Here is a 22,602-nt window from a genome sequence, read left to right on the forward strand (position 1 = left end):
TCCCACTGGATGCCCGAGAAGTGGCATTGATTGGAACAGGGCCCCAGATGTATGGGGCTCCAGCTTCCCCCTCTCTCTTCTCCTCCTCTGCCCTGTCCAATCTCTTCTCCAGGGCCTCTTGGCTCCTGGCCCTGAGGAGCAGGGCAGACAAAGGCCTGGGAAGGGAGGGAAGTATGCAGCCCCCAGAACAGCTGCTATATGCACATGACATGTATACTTGTGGAGTCAGCTGAGAACCAAGCTAGAAAAATCCTCTCATTCAATCACCATCTTATCTACTAATTGGGATCACCAAAGTCCACTCTGTACCGTGCCCTGGGCTGGGCGCTGGACCGGAGCTGCTCTCAGACTGGGGGGGAAGACAGGTGTATAAATATATAGGACAGCGCTCTGAGAGTGGTATGATGGGGGCTGCTGGTTCCAGAGGCAAGGGTCTGGGAAGCTTCCAGAGTTGGGGAGATGTGAGCTGTGTTTTGAATTGTGAGAAGGGAGTCTTGCCAGGCAGATAGAAGGGAGAGCAGTGCAAAGCAAAAGAAGTGAAAAGGGGGAGGCCACGGGGGAAATGAGGCAAAGTGGGATGGAGGGACCCAGATCACAAAGGCCATTGAGGCCAGGCCGAGGACTCGATTTGGAAGCTGGGGACTACTGCAGAAGGGTTTCAGGCAGGGGAGGCCACAGTCAAATCTGTGAGCTGCTGAGTGAAGACTGACTTGAAGACTGGGAGATGCTGGAGACTGCCCCTAGAGAACGAGGACAAGGCCCGGCAGGGGCAGCAGCTGAGGGCACACTGGGAGGTGTGAGGACAGGGAAGGCCCGTCCACAGCAGTGTCCCCAAGGCATGTTCCCATGTGTTGGATGGATACCCCACAAGGTCAGCCCTGTCTGGGTTCTAAGGGAGGTGCAGGGGCAGCTTGAGACAGTCCTCCACGATAGACCCCAAAACTGAGGATGTGCCCAGACAGCCAGTTGCCTTTGGTCCCCACCATGTGACCACCAACCCCCAGGCTGCAACGCCCCACCCCCACCCCGGGCAAACCCACTGACGTTTCCCGGCCTGCACTGTGTCTTAAGAGAAGTGCCCTTCCTTGGTCCCCTAGGGTGATAATTACTGAGCAAATCTGGGAACTGAGGTGAAAGAATGAAATTGTTCATTTCTAAACTCTGTTCCAAAAAAACCGTCTAGCTGAGAGTCAGCAGATCCACAGTTAGTCCCAGCTTTGACTGTGTTCTAGGCAAGTCCCTTTCCCTCTCGGGGCCTCAATTTCCTCATCTGTATGGTGAGAAAGTGAGCTCTCCCAGCCCTGACTGTGTTGCATTCCTCAAATGCACATAGAACTTTATGGTTTCCCCAGCATCCCATTATCCGGTGAGTTTAATAGAATAGGTATTAACGTATGCACAATGTATATGTTAAAACTGAGGCCTGATGACCTACGCAAAGTCAGGAAGCACATGGTGGCAGAGCCCACAAAAGAACCCTGGTCTCCTGCTTCCCCATCTGACGCCTTCCCCTCAAAGCAATGCCATCTGCCTCGTTCACACTGGTGGGAAGATGCTTGGTAACTGTTGTCCAGTTTTCTTGTGTGTGTTTGTTTCTGAGTGGGGCTGGGGAGGAGGCATGCCTTCTCTTGGGGTCATCCCCTGCTCCCTAGAATAACTGGCCTGAGTCAGGCCTCTGCTCCCGGGGGGCCCTCCTCAAAAACCCATTAACTAACTGTGGTCCAAACGCAACGTGAATCGTGGCCTCTGATTTCCACCCTGGGTTCTGTGGAAGGGAAGGCCGGCTGCATTCAGCCCTGGGGTCCCCAGGTGCTGCTGAATCCTGCAGGGGCACAGGACGTGGGCAGCCCCGGGGGGACATGGGAGGAGTTAAGCTGCCAGGCGCCTGGCTTTGCCCAAGAAATGCTGCAGGCGGAGGGGGGATTCAGCTGAGGTAACAATGAGGCCATGAATCATATTTACAAACGCTCCAGTGAGCGGGAGAGGGACATTAATTAAATATTCGCATCCTGCAGGGCCTGGGGGAGCCCTGAGGATGAGGACAGGAAGTGCGGTGCTGCCGGAATGCAGGCGGCCATCAGTCTCCTTCAGCAGCCCAGCAGGTCTTATTATGATGATTAATTTTCAAGTTATCAGCAGTAATGCAATCACCCTCATATGCCAGGAAAACCCTCTTCATCACTCAAAGCCCAGGCTGGGGCAGACTTGGGAGGCAGACGGGGGGCACTGAGCTTGTCACCCGGGTGAAGAGAGAGAAGCAAGACAGTGCCCCAGCTCTCAGGCTCAAAGGCCTTCCTGAGAGGGGCCATGTGGTCTGATCCCTCGGTCCAGTGGAGGCCTGAGGCCCAAGGCCCCTCAGGTGGGACTCCCAGGGCTCACCCAGCTGCCTCATTGTTGGGGAGAGGAGAATGGATTCTCCTGGACATCTGGGAAGGCTGAGGCAGCTGTCCTGCGCCCCCACCCCCCCACCCCGGTCCCCAGGAGGAGCTGACTCAGGCTCCTGCAGGAGCCTGGGGGCTTCTATAGACCCAAACACCCCACGTCCGTCAATCTCAATCAAGGAGGGCCACAGGGAGCTGGGGGCTGCTCCAGCCACTGCGGCATTGTCCTGGAGACGCCTGGCTGGGGGATGAGGGAGAAGGAGGTGGGTGTTGCTCTCATCTGAAAAACCATTAATCCCGCCACGGTGATTGAGCACCCGTGACGAGCAGGCTTTGTGCTGCGCCTGCACGTGCCGCGCAAGGGGCGGCAAGAGGTGATTGATCAGGGATGAACGGGTGTCTCTCCCTTTATGGACTTTCAAAGGCACCATTTGGCATCCTGAGCAGGGCGATCGATGAGAGGCAGCTGACCCCCCTGTGGCTACCTCCAGGCAGCAGGTGGATGGGCCCACGTGGGGGATGGTTGGGGACCAGCTCGATCACTTGCTGCGCACTGTTAGCCAGGATGGGGGCCCTTCCCGGTGCAGGGCTGTTAGCCATCAATTTACCTTCTCTTTGCACTGAAAGGGAAGCTGGGACAGTTGCTGTGTTTTCTGATAAATTATAGCCAACTTTTCCCCAGCCTTGCAGCCCAGAGGATCCCAGCACTTGTATAAATCAGACTAATGAAAACTGAGGTTGTCATCTTCGAGAGCAGGCATTCATTCAGTAAACTTTTATGGAGTGCCCGCTGAGTGCCTGCGCCTGCACTGAACACTGGGGCCATGGAGACAAATTGGACTTGGTCTCAGCCTACAAAAGGCCCACAGGCCAGTGGGGCAGGCAGATGTACACCTGCACTTACAAAAGTCATCAACAAGGTGGCCTGGTGGAAGGAGTCTGGACTTTGGGACCAGCTCCACCACCTCCTAGCTGTGTGGCTTTGGGCCAGTACCTCAGCCTCTCTGAGCTTTGGTTGTTTGACATGAAAAGCAGCCATGAGGACACCTACCTCACAGGATGGTTGTAAGAATGAAATGACAATGTGGCAGGGGCCTAGCCTGGTCCCTGGCACCTGGGGGTGCTCAATAAATGGTGAGTTCCCTTCCTTTATTCTCTGCTCCCTCCACCTGTGGGAAACTGACCCAGCTTCCTTCCTCTGCCTGTAGGAGGGCAGAGGAAGGAATGCTTGACTCTGCCTGGTATGGACAGGGAAGTATTCACAGAGCAGGAGGACATCGAGGTAAGACTTCAAGAAGAGGGATTAGGGGAAAGTGGAGGGTGTAGGGACATGGGGTATGGAGGAGAGACAGGGATACCAGGAAAGATCTCATGCAGGACGGAGGGTGCTGGGAAGAGCTGGGAAGTAGGCAGAAGACTGAGAGGTGCCTGAGAGACTGGCAGAGTCACAGCGGAACCTCGGATTTGCACCGGCAGCATGGAGGATGGAATGGGAGAGTGAATCATCTGTTGTGATGGTTCTGGGCTGGGCCCAGGCCTGAGGATGGAGAGGGACTGGACTGAAAGAGAGCATCATTGGGGAGTGGGGATGAGAAGAGAGGGCAGCTGAGCCACAGGAGGGGCCATCTTGGCAACAATCCCACAGCAGGGACACACATGACTGGACAGGGCCCCCCAGAGAGGGCCCAGTCTCCACTCCTGAGAACACATGCCCCTCAGACACAGGCTCCCAGGCAGGGAGATTCATAGACATATACAGAGACAGCCCACACAGAGAGAACCTCCCAGAGCATGCAGATACAAACGCGTAGAGACTGAGCACACAGAGATGGACACACAGAGATGTATCTGTTTGCAGACACACAGTTTGCAGACTCGCAGAGGAAGCGTACACATTAGCACAATCAAGGAGCATGAATATCCAGATAGTCAGAACTCCGCTGGAAATAGGGTGACCAACTCATCCTGGCTTGTGCAAGACTTTCCCATTTTACCACTCAAAGTCCTATGTCCTGGAAACCGTCTCAGTCCCAGGCAAACCGGGACAGTTTGTCACCCTAACACGGAGACACTCAAGACACACAGGTGTCTGCACACACGGAGACACAGACACACCTGGGCAGGCACACCAAGTCACACACAGAGCAGAGAGACACAAGGCAGACAGACACGCCCCAGCCCACCCCAGAGACCAAGTGCACACAAACACACACCCAGATACAAACACACAAGGGCTGGCGCATGTGTGCACGCACACACACACACACACCCCTACAGAACAAAAGAAATGCCAAAACTTAAACCACTGAAGCAAAGGCCAAGCAAATTTAAGAAAGAACAAAAGCAACCATTGAATCAGTGGGCTAGTAGGACATGGGCCTTGCTTTAGTGTTAAAGATATGCTTCAGGGAACAGAGGAATAGGAGTGAGTGGACCATGGCAGCGCCCCATGCCAGGATGTCTTCCGAGCAAGGGCATCTTCTCCAACCTGACTCAGCTGGCCAATGCGGCCATTCACGGCCAAGCCCATGGGGGAGTGTCCTGCACACAGCTCACCCCATGAAGCTGACAACACCTTCCATCCTCACAGGACATGGGAGGATTAAGTGAGCAAAAGTGTGTGAAGCACCAGGCATAGTGCCAGGCACACAAGACATTATGCTCAATACATCACAGCTGTTGTGACACAGGTCTGCAATCCCTTTTTCAAAATTCTGAAACCCCAAACATTCTGAAAACAGAACATTTCTTCCTAACTTATTAGGAGGCATAACCAGATCCAAACTGACATGAGGTCGTTTATTCTTTATCCAATTTCGTGTGACTATGCATGTTTCTCTGTGGTAATTTTAAGGTGCTTGATTATGGGGAATCATATTAATTTTGAAAATCTGCATAGTTCAGCATCTGAAACCCATCTGGTCCCAAGGGATTCAAATAAGGGATCTTGGACCTGTGCATATACGTACACATTTGAATTCAGATAGATGGTTTGTCATTACCTGTGCATGCATGCACTGCCTAACATAGTCATCACCCTTAACAGTGTACAAAGCACGGGCATCTAACAGGCATTGCCCTTAACAGTATATGTTCACATACATTATCTCATGTGATCCTCCCAGAACCAGGGGAGGTCTACGAGTATCAGCATTATTATACCTGCAGTTCACAGGCACGAACCAACCTCAGAGAGGTTGAGTGACTGGCCCAAGTTCACACAGCTAGTTAAAGAGGCACGGGTCTCAAACCTTGGTCCTCAGGACTCCAGAGCCCATGTTCTTTCCCTTATACTCCCTTACCCCCAACTGTCTCAGCTACTTAGTGAAAAACATTGATGGGCATCAATGGAAGCAAATGAAAAGTAATTTCAACCTCAAGTCCAATATTCGCACCCTGAAAGCCCCAGCTGCCTATCACATTGACTAATGTCCACAGTGCAGGGGGCGGACTGGGACCCCCTGCAAATTTGGAAGCGGGGTCCTGCCTCCACTACCTCTGCTGGTTCCTTGATGGTTTCCAAGAAGAAATGGTTTCCCTTCTACCTTCATTAGAACCATCTGGTCTTCGGAGTCAGCTGCAGCCTGTTTGCCTTTCCTGAAGTTCATCAGAGTTGGACATATCTTGGATTTCACAGCAGGGGCCCAGAGTTGACCCAGTGCTTCAGGCCATGACCCTTTTATGACAGCACACATGACAGTGGTTTCCAGGCCCCAGGGGAGAGACTATACCACTGACTTTGAGGAACAGAGTTTTCCAACAGGGACTCAGACACCCACCCGCAGGTCCCAGCTCTACCAAGAAGAGTCATGGGATCTTGGGTAAATCACTTACCATCTTTGGGCTTTAGACAATATTTCCAAGTCCCTCCCAGGACTTAAATGCTACAGTCCAAGGACTAGAGCCTTCTCAACTCATCAGAACGGTGCCCTGACCAGGCCTTTCACTGGTCAGGGGTCATCTGCAGGGACTCCTCCCCAGACAGCCAGGGTCATCTTGGGGTTCTCTAGCTGGATCTCCCAGCTCTAGTTTTGTTACTTGCTATAAAAGTTTTTTGATGGGATGGGGAGTTGGTGTAAATACCTACAATAGGGACTTCCCTGGTGGTCCAGTGGTAAAGAATCCACCATCCAATGCAGGGGACACGGGTTCGATCCCTGGCTGGGGAACTAAGATCCCACATGCCACAGGGCAACTAAGCCAGTGTGCCACAACTACTGAGCTCACGCGGCTCAACCAGAGCCCGCGTGCTGCAAACTGCAGAGCCCATGCACCCTGGAGCCCGCGTGCCACAACCAGAGAAAGAAAATCCGCACACCACAGTTAGAGAGAAGCCAGCGCATCACAACGAAGAGCCTGTGTCGCAGTGAAAGATCCCAAATGCCTCAATGAAGATCCCGCATGCCGCAACTAAGATCCGACGCAGCCAAAAAAATAAAGAAAATAAATAAATAAAATAAATATTTAAAAAAATACCTACAATAGACCAGCAGTTCCCTAATTTGGCTGCACACTATAATAACCTGGGAAGCTATTAAAAATCTGATGTCAAGCCACACCCTAGAATGATTACATCAGAGCCTCTGGGGGAGGCACTCAGGCATCTGTGGTCACTTGGAGACCCCAGTGACTGCAATGTGCAGCCAAGTTTTATTCATTCACTTAATAAATATTCATTTAATTCTTACAAACTGTATGTGGTACAACTGATTCTTTCCCCATTTCTCTTCCATTATAGGTGTAGAAATCATTCTCATATTTACAGGTCCTTTTTAATTTGTTTTGCGTGTGAGAGGCCCTCTGATCGATAGTGTTTTTCTTTTCTTTTAATTTTCTATTGTTACTTAATCTTTTTTACCCTAGCTGAGCTAGTTTATTTACTGTACTTTAAAAATGGCACTAGACAAACACATGATGAAATATCCCCAGAATATGTCCAGGAGGGCACTAAAGTTAGCACTTAAATAGAATCCCAGGACAGCTATGACAGTGGAAGGGAAGGCATCCGTATTAGGAAGAGCATCCTCTGGATGTTGGGCAATAACGAGGATGGAAGAAGTTTATTTGTGATGCTGGTGAGTTTGGTGAATAAAGCGCTAACAGTGAGAACTCAATATTTGTACTCAGTTCTCAGAACTTCTGTTATATGCACTAGTAATATTTGCATGCCTTTAGTTGCAGGCAATAAACAAACAAACAAATAAATAAAAATATTAAGATCTGATGTCCAAACCACATCCTAAAACAATTATATCAGCATCTCTTGGGGAGGTACCCAGGCATTAGCGTTCACTTGGAGTCCCCAGTTTCCAATGCACAGCCAAGTTTAAGAACTAGGGCTTGTCAAATTTGAATATGATACCTGGGGATCTTGTTCAAAGGCAGGATCTGATTCAGCGGGTTGTGCTGGGGCCTGGGATTCTGCATTTCCCAAAAGCTCCCAGGTGACTCTGATGCTTGACCACAGAGCCCAGTCAATCAGGAAGTGCCTTCAAGCTCAGATGATCTAAAGAGATTGTTCCCTTCCTTCCAAGTACTGACTGTGGTTCTCCTGAGTTCAAACCTCACAGACAAGATGGGCCGCTAGCCCGCCGACCAGGCCCACCAAGTTCTTCCGTCCCTTCTGCTGCTCCTCAGTGAAGCAGGCTATGCTGGGGTGTCCTCAGAGCCCCTGCATCACAGTGGGGCAGACACATGGGGTGAAATGGCAGAGTCTCCACCTCCACCACTGCAGGGACCAGGCAGGGGCGGGGAATGGGGGCAGGGCCAAGGGGAGGCTCAGCTAGCCTTCACTCTCCGGCTGCTGTAACAATGTACTACAACCGGTGGGCTTCAACAACAGGAATTTGCTGTCCACGGTTCTGCAGAAGTCCAGAATCAGGTGTTGGCAGGGCTGGTTCCCTCTGAGGGCTGTGTGGGAGAATCTGTTCCAGGTCTCTCTCTTTGGCTGGTAGATGGCCGTCCTCCCCCAGTGTCTCCTCACATCATCTTCCCTCTATGTGTGTCTGTGTCCACATTTTCCCCTTTTATAAGAACACCAGTCATATTGGATCAGGGTCCACCCTCATGACCTCATTTTGGACTTCAACATATGATTTTGGGGGGACACAATGTAACCCATAACAGCTTGTTATACAGGAAGTCAGCCCCAAGTTACTCAATCATTTGAGTTTTCAAGAGGAGCCAGAAATCTGGATTTACGTGTGAAATCTTCTGATTTTTAATGTTGGAAATGTCTTCCGTTTTAGAGTAACACTGTGGGGACCTCATGCTATACATCTGCACGCAACCTCAACCTGGGCTGCTCACCTTCCCTGTCCCGTAGCAGCAATGCCCCAGGACAGGCTGCAGCAGCCTCCAGCAGGTGTGGCAGCCTCCCCCAGCACCTCCCTGCTGCCCTCACAGTCTGTCTCCCAGCTCTCAGCTCCACCCGCTCCCCCACCGCACCTGCGAGATTCCTTCCTCCGCTTACCTTCCTCTCTCTTCCTTTCCTTCATTTCCTTACCTTCGTTTCCCTGCCTTTCAAGCCACCAGATTTGTGCTCTTGCTGTTCCCTCTGTCTGAAAGGTTCACCTGGCAAATGAAGTTTTAAGCTTCAGCTCAAGGGTCGTCGTTTCTCTGAAGCCTTCCAGGACTGCCCTTGGCACCATCCTTTCTTCCTGCTCCTAAACCTCTTAAAACCCCCTTCTGTCATTGTGCCTGCTACAGGGCAGTTATTAGGCGTGCTTGTTGCTCTGTCTTCTCTCTTCCCCGTTATTCTGTGGCACCATGGGAGTTGGGAACCAGCCTCACTCATCAGCTCCTAGGAGGCTCGGACAATCACAGATTCAATTCCTGGCTCTGCCTGACTTCTGTGACCTTGAACAAGTCACCCAACCTCTCACCTCAGTTTTAAAATCTATAAAATGGGTATTACAAAAGCCACAAAGTTATTTTGAGAATTTCAGAGCCTGGTACATAATAGGTGCTTAATAAATATTTGATGAATGAGTGAAACGATCACTCAAAGGAGAAGCCAGAGCTCCCAATTGGGTTGGTGAACAGGCTAGGAGTGAGTTGAGTACAGATTCTAATGGCTGACAACCGTTCGATCCTTTGTTTTCACATGTATTAATTCATTTTACGTTTTAGAGCAGGCATGGTTGGTATTCTCATTTTTACTTTACAGAGGAGGAAACAGGTTCACAGCAGCTGTGTTGCTCCATGCTGTACGGCCACTCAGTGGCGATCCAGGACTAAAGTCCTGGTCCACAGAGACATGGACCTGCCACACCTCTTTCTCCTGGTCCTCGTTTTAGGCAGAGTGGTCCTCATTAGCATTCATGTGATCAGACATCCCAGGCCCCAGACACCTCCACAAGCCCAAGATCGCTGGGGCTGGCAGGCAAGGATGAGGGCTCCACCCTGCTCCACTGTTTGACCTGGGGCCAGGTACCCATCTCTGGGCTTCTAGGTCCCCATCTGTACAATAAACCAGTGGAGTGGGGTGGTAAGAGCATGAATCTGGGGCCAGCCCACCTGGGTTCACCTCTCAGATCTGTCTTAGCTAGCTGAGTGACATTGAACTGGTACTTCATCTCCTGGGCTTCAGTCCCCTCATCTATAAATGAGTACCACTCACAGGACAGTGGTAAAAAATGAATGAATACTCATGAAGCACTTACTACAGTGCCTGGCACATAGTAAAAGCTCAATAAATGTTAGCTACTTGCCTTAATTCTATTGAGGGTCTCCGTGATCCCCAGGACCCCTTCAGCCCTGGCGCTGCCTCTCCTTGACTCCCAGTCCAGGGCTCCTTCCACTCCATTAACCTAGAAGAAACCCACCCAGCAGGGCAAGCGCAGCCCCATCCCCAGCCTTCCCCAGCCTTGCCCGGGAATCCAGTTCTTCTTTGTCCCGTTCTGCTGACTTCCAGATTGTCCCGGCTCAGTGTCCCCAGCCCCCACTACGGAGAGCTGTCCTGAAGACCCCCACTGGGACTCTCGTAGCCCCCAACTTTCGGGACTGAACTCTGACTTCCATTCTTCCAGCATGAATTCGGCCTGCCTAAGGGCATGGGGCCAGGCCAGCAGGGCCCCTGGGAGGCTGAGGCCCTGGCGTGCCTCCAGGCAAAAGTAGCAAAGCTCAGCAGAAATACCCCGACAGGGATGCAGGTCAGTGGCCTGGGAGGAGCTGGCAACGTGGGGTCTGCGAAGGCAAGAGCTGCCAGCCAGAGAACAAAGGGGTCTTGGAGAGAAAGCCCAGGCCCCTGAGAAATCTACATCAGGGAGGAAATGCCAGGAATTGGCCACGTCCCATAGGCAACTGCAGGCAGCTGATGACACCCACTTTTGGCCTGGATTCTGGGATACCTGGATCCTAAAGTGAGGCCATCTGATTCTGAGAGAGAGAGAGAGACCTGTTCCCTATTGGAGCTGTACGGGGCCTCAGAGCCCTGCTTGGCTCCAGCCCTTTGCCTCTGCTGTTTCCTCTGTCCTTTCCCCTTTGTCTGCCTGTTGAAATCCTGTTCACCCTTCAGAGCCCTGCTTAAGCTTAATGCCACCTTCTTTGGGAAGTTCAGATGCCCTGGAAGTGAGACGCCCTCCCCTGGGCTCCCAAAGTGCCTCCCCTTCCCCCTTCATAGCACTTACAACATTGTCTCAAACTTTATTTGGTGCATCTATCTTCCCCACCAGGCTGTGAGTTCATGTCCCTTCACCTCTTAACCCCACGTCTGGCCCACAGTATCCCCTCCACAAATGCTGAGTGGATGAATCTACCCATGCATCTTATGTTCCAAAAGGGTCTTTTTGCTCTAGAGATTCAAAGATCAAAACAAAAAGAGGATCCTGACAGTAAGCATGTGTGTATGTGAGCATGCAACAAATACACAGGGCACCCTGGGAATGTGCTAGAATCCCATAGATGTAGAACTGATTGACAGTGTGTAGCTGTGCTCAGCCAAGAAGTCACCTTTGCCCACCTGCCAGTGCCAGTTGAACCTCCTTGGACTAAGGAGTAAGGGGCCAGAGTTTGACACCTTTTCTTGGCTGCCCAGGCAAGGCACTGCCCCGCTCCCAGACCATTTGTCACCAGAATTCCATTTGGAACTCTAAGGCCCTGTCACCCGGCCTCCCACTGCCCCAGCAGAGACCCACTCTGAAGCGTGAAATTCAAATGTTGTGATCCATATTAACCCAGACCTTCTTCATCCCAGACCAGGCTGTTTCTCTACCCACAGAGCCCCACACTATGGCAAACTGAATTCCTCATCGTAGAGGCCTTCCCGAATGCTCCCTCCTGTTGTTTTATGGAATTTCACCTCCTAATAGTTCCATCTGTATGTCCCCATGAACCTGAAAGCTATTATATCATCCAAGGTGGACCTCAACGTTCTTCTCATGAAATTATCTATCTGGGTTGGGGCTCTCACCTTCCATGCCACCTCTAAGCTAGGACCCCCCAACACACACATATATAGTTTTCTCCTTCAGCCCCCTTGCCCTACTGATTTTACTTTCTAAATATTTCTCCACCTGCTCCCTTCTCAGGCTTGAGCCCTCTTTATCTCCTGCCTGGACTGTTGCAGTAAACTCCTCATTGGTTTCCATGCATTAGCTCTCAATCTCCTTCAGTTCATCCTCCATACAGGTCACCAGAGGGATCTGTTTAAAATGCAATCTGACCAAGTCACTTTTCTCCTTAAAAATCTTCCATGGCTCCCATTGTCTTTTAGCGGAATTGATCAAAGTGGGTTTGGTGCCACACCAGTCTTGCAGGATATTTCACAGATATGAGATTCAGGAAATGCTACATACCAAATGCCCTTCTTTAAGATTCATAACATACATCAGCATCTTAAAGATGGCTTCATCATCCTAAACTCCAGCATCTTGCTCTCTAACCACGCCCACCTTCCTGCCAGCCCCCAGGATACACGTTCTTCAACTTCACGGGACATCCAGAACTCGAGCCCCTCCATTTTCTCCCCACCCCAGTCCTGTCAGACCTCACTGGAGCCTGCCTCGTGCCCAGCATCCCTTCTGTGCAGCCTGACTCACCTCTCCCATTTCCAGAAGGGGCTCTTCCAAGGCCAAGAGCCCAACCTTGCAACCTTCCTCTCACTCTTTACAGAAGACCATCTCCTACTTAATGGGGAAAGGAGAGAACTGAGGAGCTCCCTTCACTTCTAGTTCCCTTTCCTCCTGTCTCCCCCTGAACGTACACACCTGCACCTGCACTCTGGGTCTCATCTTCTCTCCCCTTTACCACCTGTATCCATCTTCTCTTTCTCCTGCATCGTCTACCTTTCCTTTAGTTTCTGCCTTCAGCCTATAAATATCAAATCTCCTCCATCCAAAAGGCAAACACCCCCCCAATAGTCCTTTTGATGCCACCTCCTCTCATAACTGCTAATTTCTCTGTCTCTCCTCTCCCCCATATAGCCTTGCTTTTCTAAAGAAGAGTCTACATTCTCTGCTTCCGTTTCACTCTTTCCATTCCAAACTCAACACATTGCAGCCTGCTTTCAGACTCCACCACCTTCTGAAACTGCTCTGGTTGCAGTCACCTGAGTCACCTGAGTCACCTGTTCACTCCCCTGCCTCCATGAACTTCCCTGGAGCAGCTGGTACTGTTCGCCCCTCCCTCCTTTTGTACAGCGCTGTGCTCCTAGCTGGTAAGACATCACCCTCTGCTTTTCCTCCTGCTTCCTTTGGCTCTCCCCTGCTCACCTGCCCCCTACACGCTGAGAGTTTCCAAGCTCCACCTCAGCCGTCTGCTCTTCCCTATCTGTGCCCTGTCCCTGGACATCTCACCCACACTCATGACTTCAACTGCCCCCCGAATGCAACACCCACACCACTGTCTTCATCTCAGATCTCTCTCCAGAACTCTAGGACCACACTGCCCACTGCCCGCTGGGTCCTGGATGCCCCAGACAACTCACACCCAACATATCCCAAACAGGACTGATCTCCTGCCCGTGTGCTCCCCTAGCAGCAAATCAGACCACCAAGTGTACAATCCAGACACCAGGGAGTCACCCTGGTCCCTTCCTTCCACTTCCCCTTCCCTGCCAGGTGTAGCTGGTCATACAATATGGTAAGGCCAACCTGGCTGTACAAGGAGAATCACCCTGAAGACTTGTCAAACAGAGCTCCCTGGGCCCTTCCCTGACTTACTGAATCCAAAGCTCCAGGGCCAGGCCTGAGAATCTGATTCCTAGAAAGCACCTCCAGGTTGCTGGGATGCCTGCCTCAAGTCACAGACTGGCGTTCAGGAACCACCATTTTCTAACCCGTCCCCTTCCAGTCTCCACCGCCAATAGCACTTCTGCCTGCCCATGCAGGGCACAGCTTCCTCCCTGGGCCTCCGGCAATGTTTGCCCCATCTGATCCATCCTCCACACTGAGGCAGTGGCAAATTTACTTCCCCCAAATGCCATAGGATCATGGCTCATCTCCGCTAAAACCCTTCTATGTGCCCCCCAGGAGCACTGCTTCGTGGCCGTGTGCACTTAGTGGAGTGACTTCTGCTCACCTCCTATGTCACCTCCGGCCTCACGCCCCTCAGACAATGCACTCCAGCCACGCCAAAGGACCCGTGGTCCCCAAACACGCAGCCCTGTTCTACAACTCCTGGCTTTGCACATGTTCTTTCTGAACATACCCCCTCACTCCCTTAGCCTCTCTGGATAGAATCTTCTTTTTTTTTTTTTAGCTGCGTGTGCAGTTTGTGGGATCTTAGTTTCCCTACCAGGGATCAAACCCAGGCCCCCTGCAGTGGAAGCGTGGAATCCTAACCACTGGACAGCCAGGGAATTCCCTTGATAGACTCTTAAGGCTCAAAACAGGCTGGGCTAAAAGCCTGCCTCATAGGCACTATTAGCCCACATGGAGATTGCAGATTTTCTAGGTTTTTTCCCACAGTTAAATGATGGACCCTCAAGACAGGACCTGGATTTTGATTGGTCACTATTCCCAGGGCCCAACCCAGTTCCCAGCTCAGAGAGGTGGCTGGCAAGATTACTGAATGGAAGGGTGAAACAAGAGAAGGAATGAGAGAGGGCAGGGAGGCGCGGAGGATTTGGGGTGATTCTGCCGATCTGTCCTGAGGCCCAGGCCAAGAGTTAGCTCTTCCCCCCGGCAGGAGCCCTCCTCTGGATCCTCAGGCTGGGTCCACAGAAATAACACAGTGGTAGGGTTTGTGCTGCCCTTTGGCTCTGGGGTTCCCCAGTAGCCAGGCTGGTGATGGGAGCTGCCCTCCCCACCTCCATGTGACCCTTCATAACATTTGGGGCATCTGAGAAGTCTTAGCCCCAGGGCTGTCTGCCCTGGCCAGCTCTGAACTTCATTAACAAGGACAGTGGGTTCACAGGACCCCAGAACGATCTCACACTCTGATCTGGCTGTGCCCTCCCCTTCCTGGATCCTTCTCCCACCCTTGCTCAGTGCCTGGACAATGCACCAATGTCCTCCATCATACCCGCCCCAACCTGGGCGTGGGCCCCTTCATTTGACCCCTCTGGCCCCATCCTCTCTATTCCTTTACCATGACTTCCCCCTCCTGCCTCTTTTCCTCTTTCTCCCTTTGCACACCCACTGCAAGACCTGCCAGTCACCTTTACAGCTTTCCCTATGGTCTTGACTCCCAGCTTTGCTGCCCTCCACCGTCCTGCTCCAGCCCCTCCCCAGCCTGGTCTGAAGATGGTGGAGGCCATGTTGCGGGGGAGAATTGGATGGGGGCAGAGGCTTGTGTTAGATGGATGGCACCCCTGTTTTGCCTCCTCACTGTCCAGACCCTCTGTAAAGTGGGTTTGATGCTGTGGCAGCCCTATCCTCTGCTTCCCACGCTCAGGATCAGGTGCATAATCTGTGGATCTGGTGCAAAATGAAAATACAGGACCCCTTGCCCAAAAATGATTAAGAATTTCAAGATAGCAGTAGCAGATCATGGAACCAGCCACTGGGTCCTGCCAAGTGCTGGCACCGTGTGACTACATAGGTCTCACATCCATAAAGCTGGCTCTGCCCACACCCCTTTCCAGCTGGTGATGGCTCCTCTCCCTTCTCCTGTCCTCAGCTGCTTTCTAGGACAGCTCCTCGGGGCCTCAGGGCAGGAGCCCAGCCCCAGACACCTCCAAAGGTCCAGAGCCCTGTTCAGCAGGCACTCAGCACAGATTCCCACAGTCCCTCCGGAAATCTTCACCCCTACGCTACCTCTGGGCTGCAGGACACATACACCCTTCTCAAATCAGTGCTTATGGATTGAGCCCCACCTGGCTAAGCCCGTGGAAGAGAGGACACGTTGATAAACACTCAATCCCTGCCCTCCAGGAGTTCAGTTTATAGCAGGATTAAAACTGAAAAAAGAGCAGGACCAAACATGGATTCATGTGGGTTCAGAGAAAAATAATCATATTTGATTAGGAAACGAAATTTCAAAAGAGACAGCATAAAGATGGACTTTGATGAATGGGCAAGATTTTATTAACCCGAGGAGGAAAAGGGCATTCCAGGGAGAGGGCACAGCAGGGGCAAAGGCTTAGAGGTGGGAAGATGCATGGCAGGTTCTAGAATCCTGAGTTATGTAGCTTGCCAAGGCATACTGATGGCCGAATAGTGGAAAGAGACTGGAAGGGAATTTTAGGGTCTGCTGTGGACAGCTCTAAGAGCTGCGGTGAAGTGTCTGTACTCCTGTGCTTCCGTAGAGGAGACACTGAGGGGGCTTTAAGTATGGTGCATATTTGGGATCAAAGGGAGAAGAGAGAAGACTTCCTCCACTTGGCCCTCCCAGCCTGCCTGCGAGTACAAAGCCTCACTTTTCTGCAAAACAGGCCGCTCCTACCCAGGGTTCTGGAGCTTACTCACTCTACCCCTCTCGAACCGCAGTATGTCTGAGCTACCCACAAGGGTGCAGCAGCCTGGGCTCCCTCCCGCCCTACCAACGTGGAGGACCCACAATCTCGCGCGGTCCTGGGTTCTGCGCAGCAGTGCCCAGACGGTGCTGGAGTGGTTTGAGGTTTTTCCGCCACTTGCTCCCATGGTCCTGTTTGTGGTGGTGGTGGTGTTGGTGGTGTTATGGAGGTTGGGGGTTGGGGGGGTAGGAGGGGTGCGGAATAGGATCCCGGACTGGGAGTGGAGGCGACTGGGAGTGGGGAAAGGCTCTCATCCCCTGGTGGACCCACTACCCACTTATTTTAACTTTATATTATGTATATTATCAAACAAATGCAAAAGTAGAGAGAATGGTATAATGATTTTCCCAAGTACCCACCGCCTAGCTTCAACAATTTCCCCCTCTTGGCCAATCTTGTTTCAGCTAACCCTCTCCCACCACCCACTTTAAAGAAGGATGTGAGTAGCCTGGGGGTGGCAGAGGCGCCCCCCCACCCAGAGTTGTAGGAGAGCTGGTGCCAAGCCTGCACCACTGGAGACTGGAACGCCAAGGGGCAGAGTGGGGGCATGGTAGGGCTGGGAGCTGGGCTCACGCTGGGTAGGGGCCGCGGGGGGCGGGGGCGGAGCTGGCGGGGCGGTGCTTGGAGCAGCGCGGGGGTTGGGGGCGCTCTCCCGGAGACTCAAGGCGCGTGGGGCTGGGCGCAGAGCCGCAGTCTCCGCCTTGCAGCTTGGAGTGTGCCCGCTGCGCCGCAGCTGTCCGTGCCTGCCGCCACCTTCCCGCCGCCGCCACCATTGCCAAGATGCCCAATTTCGCCGGCACCTGGAAGATGCGCAGCAGCGAGAATTTCGACGAGCTGCTCAAGGCGCTGGGTAAGCTGGCGCGGACGGCGTGCCCCGACGGGGAGTAGCAGCCGGCGGTGCCCCCGACCCGCAGAGGGTGGGCTTTAGGGACCAACACCAGGCAAGAGGGAGTCCCCGGTGCGATAGATTGGGGCGAATTCCAAGGCGCACCCCATCTAGAAGTGGCGAGTAGAGCCCGGGATCCGCGCATCCAGAGAGCGTTTGCTGGATGCTTGGCGCTTTCCCCGACGGTTCGGCCTTTATCTCGTGCTAGATAATCGCGAGGAGAGGTTATTACTGAAGTCCTAGGTGGGTCAGGGACTTTAAAATTGGGGACTCAGTTTGAGACCAGGCCCTACCACGAAATACACTGTGCTACTCAGGGAAGGCCGCTTACCCTCTCTGAGCCTCAGTTGCTCACTCGGAAAAAAAAAAAATCAGGGCGAGGGCAGGGGGAGGAATGAATCAGTTTTAAGGCTCCCATCTATATATAGTCAGAGGGTTTGAGAAGTGCTGGGCCAGTCCTGGGACGACTGGCGGGTGGCGAGGCCCCGTGAGTCGCACCCATTCTTCCCGGGGCAGGTGTGAACGCCATGCTGAGGAAAGTGGCCGTGGCGGCTGCGTCCAAGCCGCACGTGGAGATCCGCCAGGACGGGGATCAGTTCTACATCAAGACATCCACCACGGTGCGCACGACTGAGATCAACTTCAAGGTCGGCGAAGGCTTTGAGGAGGAGACAGTGGACGGACGCAAGTGCAGGGTGAGGCCCCAGAGTCTGGGCAGCGTTTCCGCGTCCCCGCTCCCTACCCGTGAACCGCTGCAGCCAGACGAACCCCCGGCTCCTTTAGCAGCCTGTGGCGCCCTTTCCTTGCGGGACGTGTGCACCGGCTGCTTGCAGAGAGGATCTGTGCGCCGCGTTGCCCTGGGCTCAAGAGAAAGGCCTACCCCAACCCCTCCCCAACCTCATCCCTAAGTCGCCTCCCGAGGTGCTAACAGCCGCGCCTAAAGCGCGGGCTCTGGGTTGCACCGCGTTCCTTGCAAGGCCTTCCGCAGCGTTTTGCTGCTATCCTCAGCGCGAGCGCAGGAGGCGGGGGAGGAGGAGGTTTCAGGGCCGCCAGGTTCCCTGGCCGCGAGGCTGCCACGTTTCCTGCCGCAGGTGGAGCGGTAGCTCTCGCGTCCCGCCCTCCCGGGTCCCTGGGCGCCCTGAGAATGCTCTAGATCCAGTTTCAGCAGTCTCCATGGCCCCGGGACCTCTCCCGCCCGCCCTCAGTTTGGTTTCTTAAAGGAAACGACGGAATCTTTCCAAAAGCAAGGCAGATTCTGCCTGGAAAATGGACTAAGGGCTCTCTCAGTCCTCAAGGGCAAGAATTCTGTATTTCTTCGTATATCGGTCCCAGGGTGGATGAACGAGTGGACTGAAGCAAGGGGTTGTAAATTCCTTTTTTAGATGGGCAAAAATTGCATTTGGTTGGTCTCTGGAATAGAATGGAGGGTTGCCTCCTCATGGATTTTGAGGACAGATGGAAAAACAATTCGCTGCTGCTACCACTTAGTTAAAAAGTGACAAAATGTCTCCCTCCTCTCCCCAAGGTTTAAAAAAAGAACGAATAACATTCGAGAGAGTGAGAAATTGCTTTTCACCTTTCCTGAGTGGTGCCTGTCTGATCTAGAGTGGGACTCTCTGGACATGGGGTTTGGGAAGACACAGAGTCACAGACCCCCAGGAGCACGCTGTCCCACAAAGCAATATTTGGCCCCCAGAGTTAGCACAGCCTGAAAATGATGTCCGGGCTTGGAGCTGGCAGGATTGGAGCCCCAGCCACTGCACCGTTTGTAAAAACAAAAGAGCAGGACAGCTTAGAGGGAAGGTCTGGGAGTCTAAGGTAGAAGCCCTGGCGATAGGCAGGACTCAATTTGGGGACATCCAATGGTGACTACTGCCAGAGACAGTAATTCTGGTTAAAAAAGAAAAATCAAAGGTTCACACGACAGCCTGGAGAGTGGGGCTTTACCCCTGCCCTATCTAGTGAATGTGTCCCATGTGTTAGTTAAAAAGCAAGTATGTGCACATTCAGTACAGCCTCAGAACCCAGCTGTACAGCATTTTGCTTTGTGCAGACGCTGGGGAAAACTGCAGGGAATCCCTCCTTTTGCCTCCCACCTACAACAGAATGGAGACCCTTCAGACTTAAAAAAATTTTTTTGTAGAGACATGTAACCTGGGAAGTGGCTGTGTTTTTATCCTCAGAGCCAGAGACGCTCAGGTTTATCAGAGCAGGCTGTGTGCTGCGTCTGATGAGTGCAAACAGAAAGGAAGACATTATCCCCAAATCCATGCAAGGAACAGAGCTCCTGATCTGCTGACTACAGATGTGGTTACAAATATGGTGTCTTTACCATTCTAAAATTTTGTACTTCTGATATGAGAAGCTTCTTGCCTTGAATAGCAAAATTGCTTGAAGGGGTCGTCCATTTTGACGTAAATGAATCATTGCGTGCCCTCAATTTTATTCCTGGAGATGTAAAGTGTGCCTGAGACTTTGCTGCTTCAGTGAGTGTGTGTGTGTACTTGTGTAATACAAGGTATATTTATACCCCATAAAATCCGCGGTCAGCCCTCTGAATTTGGGCTTGATACGGCGCGGCACAGAAGGTTCTGTGCCCTGCTGACAGGGACCATGTGTTGCTTCTCTGCACAGCAATTATTCTCCCATGCTCATTGTTGTCTCTGCTCCCGCTGCCAAGAGTGTAATTAATGTCACTAATGGTCTTCCTGCCCGCAGAGTTTAGCCACTTGGGAGAATGAGAACAAGATCCACTGCACACAAACTCTCCTCGAGGGGGATGGCCCCAAAACCTACTGGACCCGCGAGCTGGCCAACGACGAACTCATCCTGGTGAGTGAGGCCCCTTGACCCTGAAACAAGCCCACAGTTCTCCAGATGTTGCCTGTGGCGGGCCCCACGATCATCATCTTCACTCATCCAATCAGGGAGAGACACTCTTTGCCCTGGGTTAAAATGTGAGCAGAAAGCTTGAGATGACAGTTTAGGTCAGAGGAAATCATTGTTAGATGGTTGGCAGGAGAGAGGAGTGGCTCAGAGGGCAGAGCAGGGGCTAGAGACGGGCTGCCTTGCCTGCCTCTATACAAACCCATGCATCCCTGTGGTGACTTGCTGACTTGCTTAAGCCGGCCTCCCCTCCAGCCGGGCTCAGAATGCTTGGGCTCTGGGAGGTCCCAGGGTTCACTCTGCAGAAGGGATTCCCCCCACCGCCCCGCCCCTCCTCATTCCCCATTTTGCTGCCTGGGAAAGATTTCAGAAATTTTAGTATGCCTGCACTGAGAGCCTTAAAGAACATTTTTACCCCCGGATTTATAAACTCCAATGGCCTTCGGGAGCCAGACAAGTACAGTGATGCTAATTTGGGGCAGTCACAGTGTTAACACAATGTGGAGGGTGGGGCCTTTGGAACTGAAGAGGGTGGGCTCTACCTTAAAGGTAATCAGATTGAAACATTTTAAACATCCCTGGCCACACAAAATATACCTGGTGAGGCCAAGTTAGAAACCCCTGTAGTTTAATCACACACCTCCTCCCCCTTTATTTAGGTATGGGGGCAAAGAAGACAGAGGAAAGGACACCTCCCTGCCACTCTCCCTTTGTGTTTCAGAACAGACCAAGCTTTCCTTGTAATACCCTTCCCCGTCCCCACAACGCCCCCACTAGAAAAGGGGAACACTGTTGTGGGTAACCAGGAAATGATATCCTTTGTTCTCCATCAGGCCTGTTGTTAACATCTCCACTCAAAGACTGCCTGCCTGCCCCAGCCTAGCAAGTGTCACCCTGAAATGTCGGGAAAGGAGGTGGCAAGGAATGCTAGGACAGGACTCGCTGTGTGACCTGGGCATGGCCCTTCCCTCCCCGAGCTGTAAAATGAGGGGTTGGGCTAAAGTTTGATCCCTGAGGTCTCTCTCAGCCCTGAAATTACATGTTTATTCTGCAAGAAGACCCTAAATTGAGCTGTCTCTATTACTTTAACGGAGGCTGCTTGATCTCACTCGCTCTCTCCTCTTGTCCTTCCCTGAGATGATTTCACATACTTTCTTTCATGAGAAAGGACTGGCTTCATTTGCAATCTGGTTAATGTTGGTTGTTTCAAGGGCAGGAATAGTTGATGGGGTTGGGGGAGCAATTTGAGGTTGAGACATGGAAATTTAGGAGGAAAAGGCACATATGGTTCATTGGTACCAGGGATAGAAAATAAGGAGATGATTTTAGAGTTCTTGAGTGTAGCTAAGGGTTCGGTAGGCTCCGTGTGGTCCGTGAGAAAGTGTGATTTTATTAATCTCAGTAGTATCTGAGCAGCCAGCGCATGGGCCCAATTCTGCTAGGAGAACTCCACCACTTCCAAATCGCCCACTACAGCTCCACTCGTGCAGCCGTCCCTGGCTCAGCAGATGTACATACGAGCCTCAAAGGGAGCATTAATTCTTGGCATTTGGGATCTAAAATGCGGGCTTTTGTTCCAAGGGTTATTATCATTAATAAATCCAAATGTAGGAAGATGCTGTCTCTGTATAACAAGAGGAAATTTATTCTAGTTAACTTAAATAAGCTCTCCCAGCACCCCCAGGCTGTAAATTGCCTTCTTTTGAATATTGAGTGTAGTCCCTTAAACCACTCGGGCACATTATACAGAGAGTTTCTTTCAAGAACCTCTGAGCATAGTTTGCAGGCTGAGAAGGACATTTCAAATGTGATTGGAAATGTAGTGATTTCTTATTGTTTCGTGAAGCCATTTGTTGGCCTGTGGGAGGTGTCAGTCATTCCAGCACAGGTATAGAGTCCAATCCCCAAACTCTGGCCTTCCACATGACACTCCATGGCCATAGCGCTGGAAGAGTTTCAGAAAACTGACAAGGTTCTGAGCGGTCTGGACATCTGAGAGGTGAATTTCCATGGGAACCCCAACTTCACCCTGCCCCAGCACCCAGCATCGTCTGCATTCCTCACTAATGAGGAAAAGGAGTAGGACAGAGAAGGTGTCCAGAGCTGGTACAGCTGTGCCAGTGTGATCAGAAGTTCCCTACTTAGAAAAGAGGCTGGTGATGAGCATTTGCTTCCTTCATAATCACTAATGACTAGTATTTCCCTGAAACACACATGTTTGAATAACGTCCCAGCTCATGTTCTCTGAGAGCATCTCATGGTCAACTGAGGGACCCAGGGGAAGATCCAAGTATATTCAAGCTCTTAGTTCAGGGCTTTTAACCTCAGGCCCCTTTGACAATCTGAAAGATAGGGACCCTCCCACAGAAAAATGTACGTCTGCAAACAAACATATCTACGTCAGTCTACAGAGTGAGGAAATTCTGTTTGTTTTTTTTTAAATTTTGTGTTTTTTTAACATACATATTGCTTTCTCTGTTCCAATTGCCTGTGAGAGACCTAGGAGAGCAGGCCTATGAGTAATTGCTAGTTTTTGAAGAGTTGAGACAGCT

The 22,602-nt window shown here is 51.8% G+C and overlaps 1 protein-coding gene across 1 annotated transcript in view; it reads left to right on the plus strand.

Annotated features, from left to right (window-relative positions):
* The first annotated feature begins 17,058 nt into the window (after positions 1-17,058).
* The window catches only part of CRABP1 (cellular retinoic acid binding protein 1), a 6,598-nt gene continuing 1,054 nt past the window's right edge, over positions 17,059-22,602 (plus strand). The window contains exons 1-3 of the mRNA XM_061181850.1: positions 17,059-17,128; positions 17,681-17,859; positions 19,883-19,996. Coding sequence (XP_061037833.1) covers positions 17,059-17,128; positions 17,681-17,859; positions 19,883-19,996 — 363 coding nt within the window. The remainder of the gene's footprint in view (positions 17,129-17,680; positions 17,860-19,882; positions 19,997-22,602) is intronic.

Source organism: Eubalaena glacialis, chromosome 2 (assembly GCF_028564815.1).
Source record: "Eubalaena glacialis isolate mEubGla1 chromosome 2, mEubGla1.1.hap2.+ XY, whole genome shotgun sequence".
Taxonomy (NCBI): Eukaryota; Metazoa; Chordata; class Mammalia; order Artiodactyla; family Balaenidae; genus Eubalaena; species Eubalaena glacialis.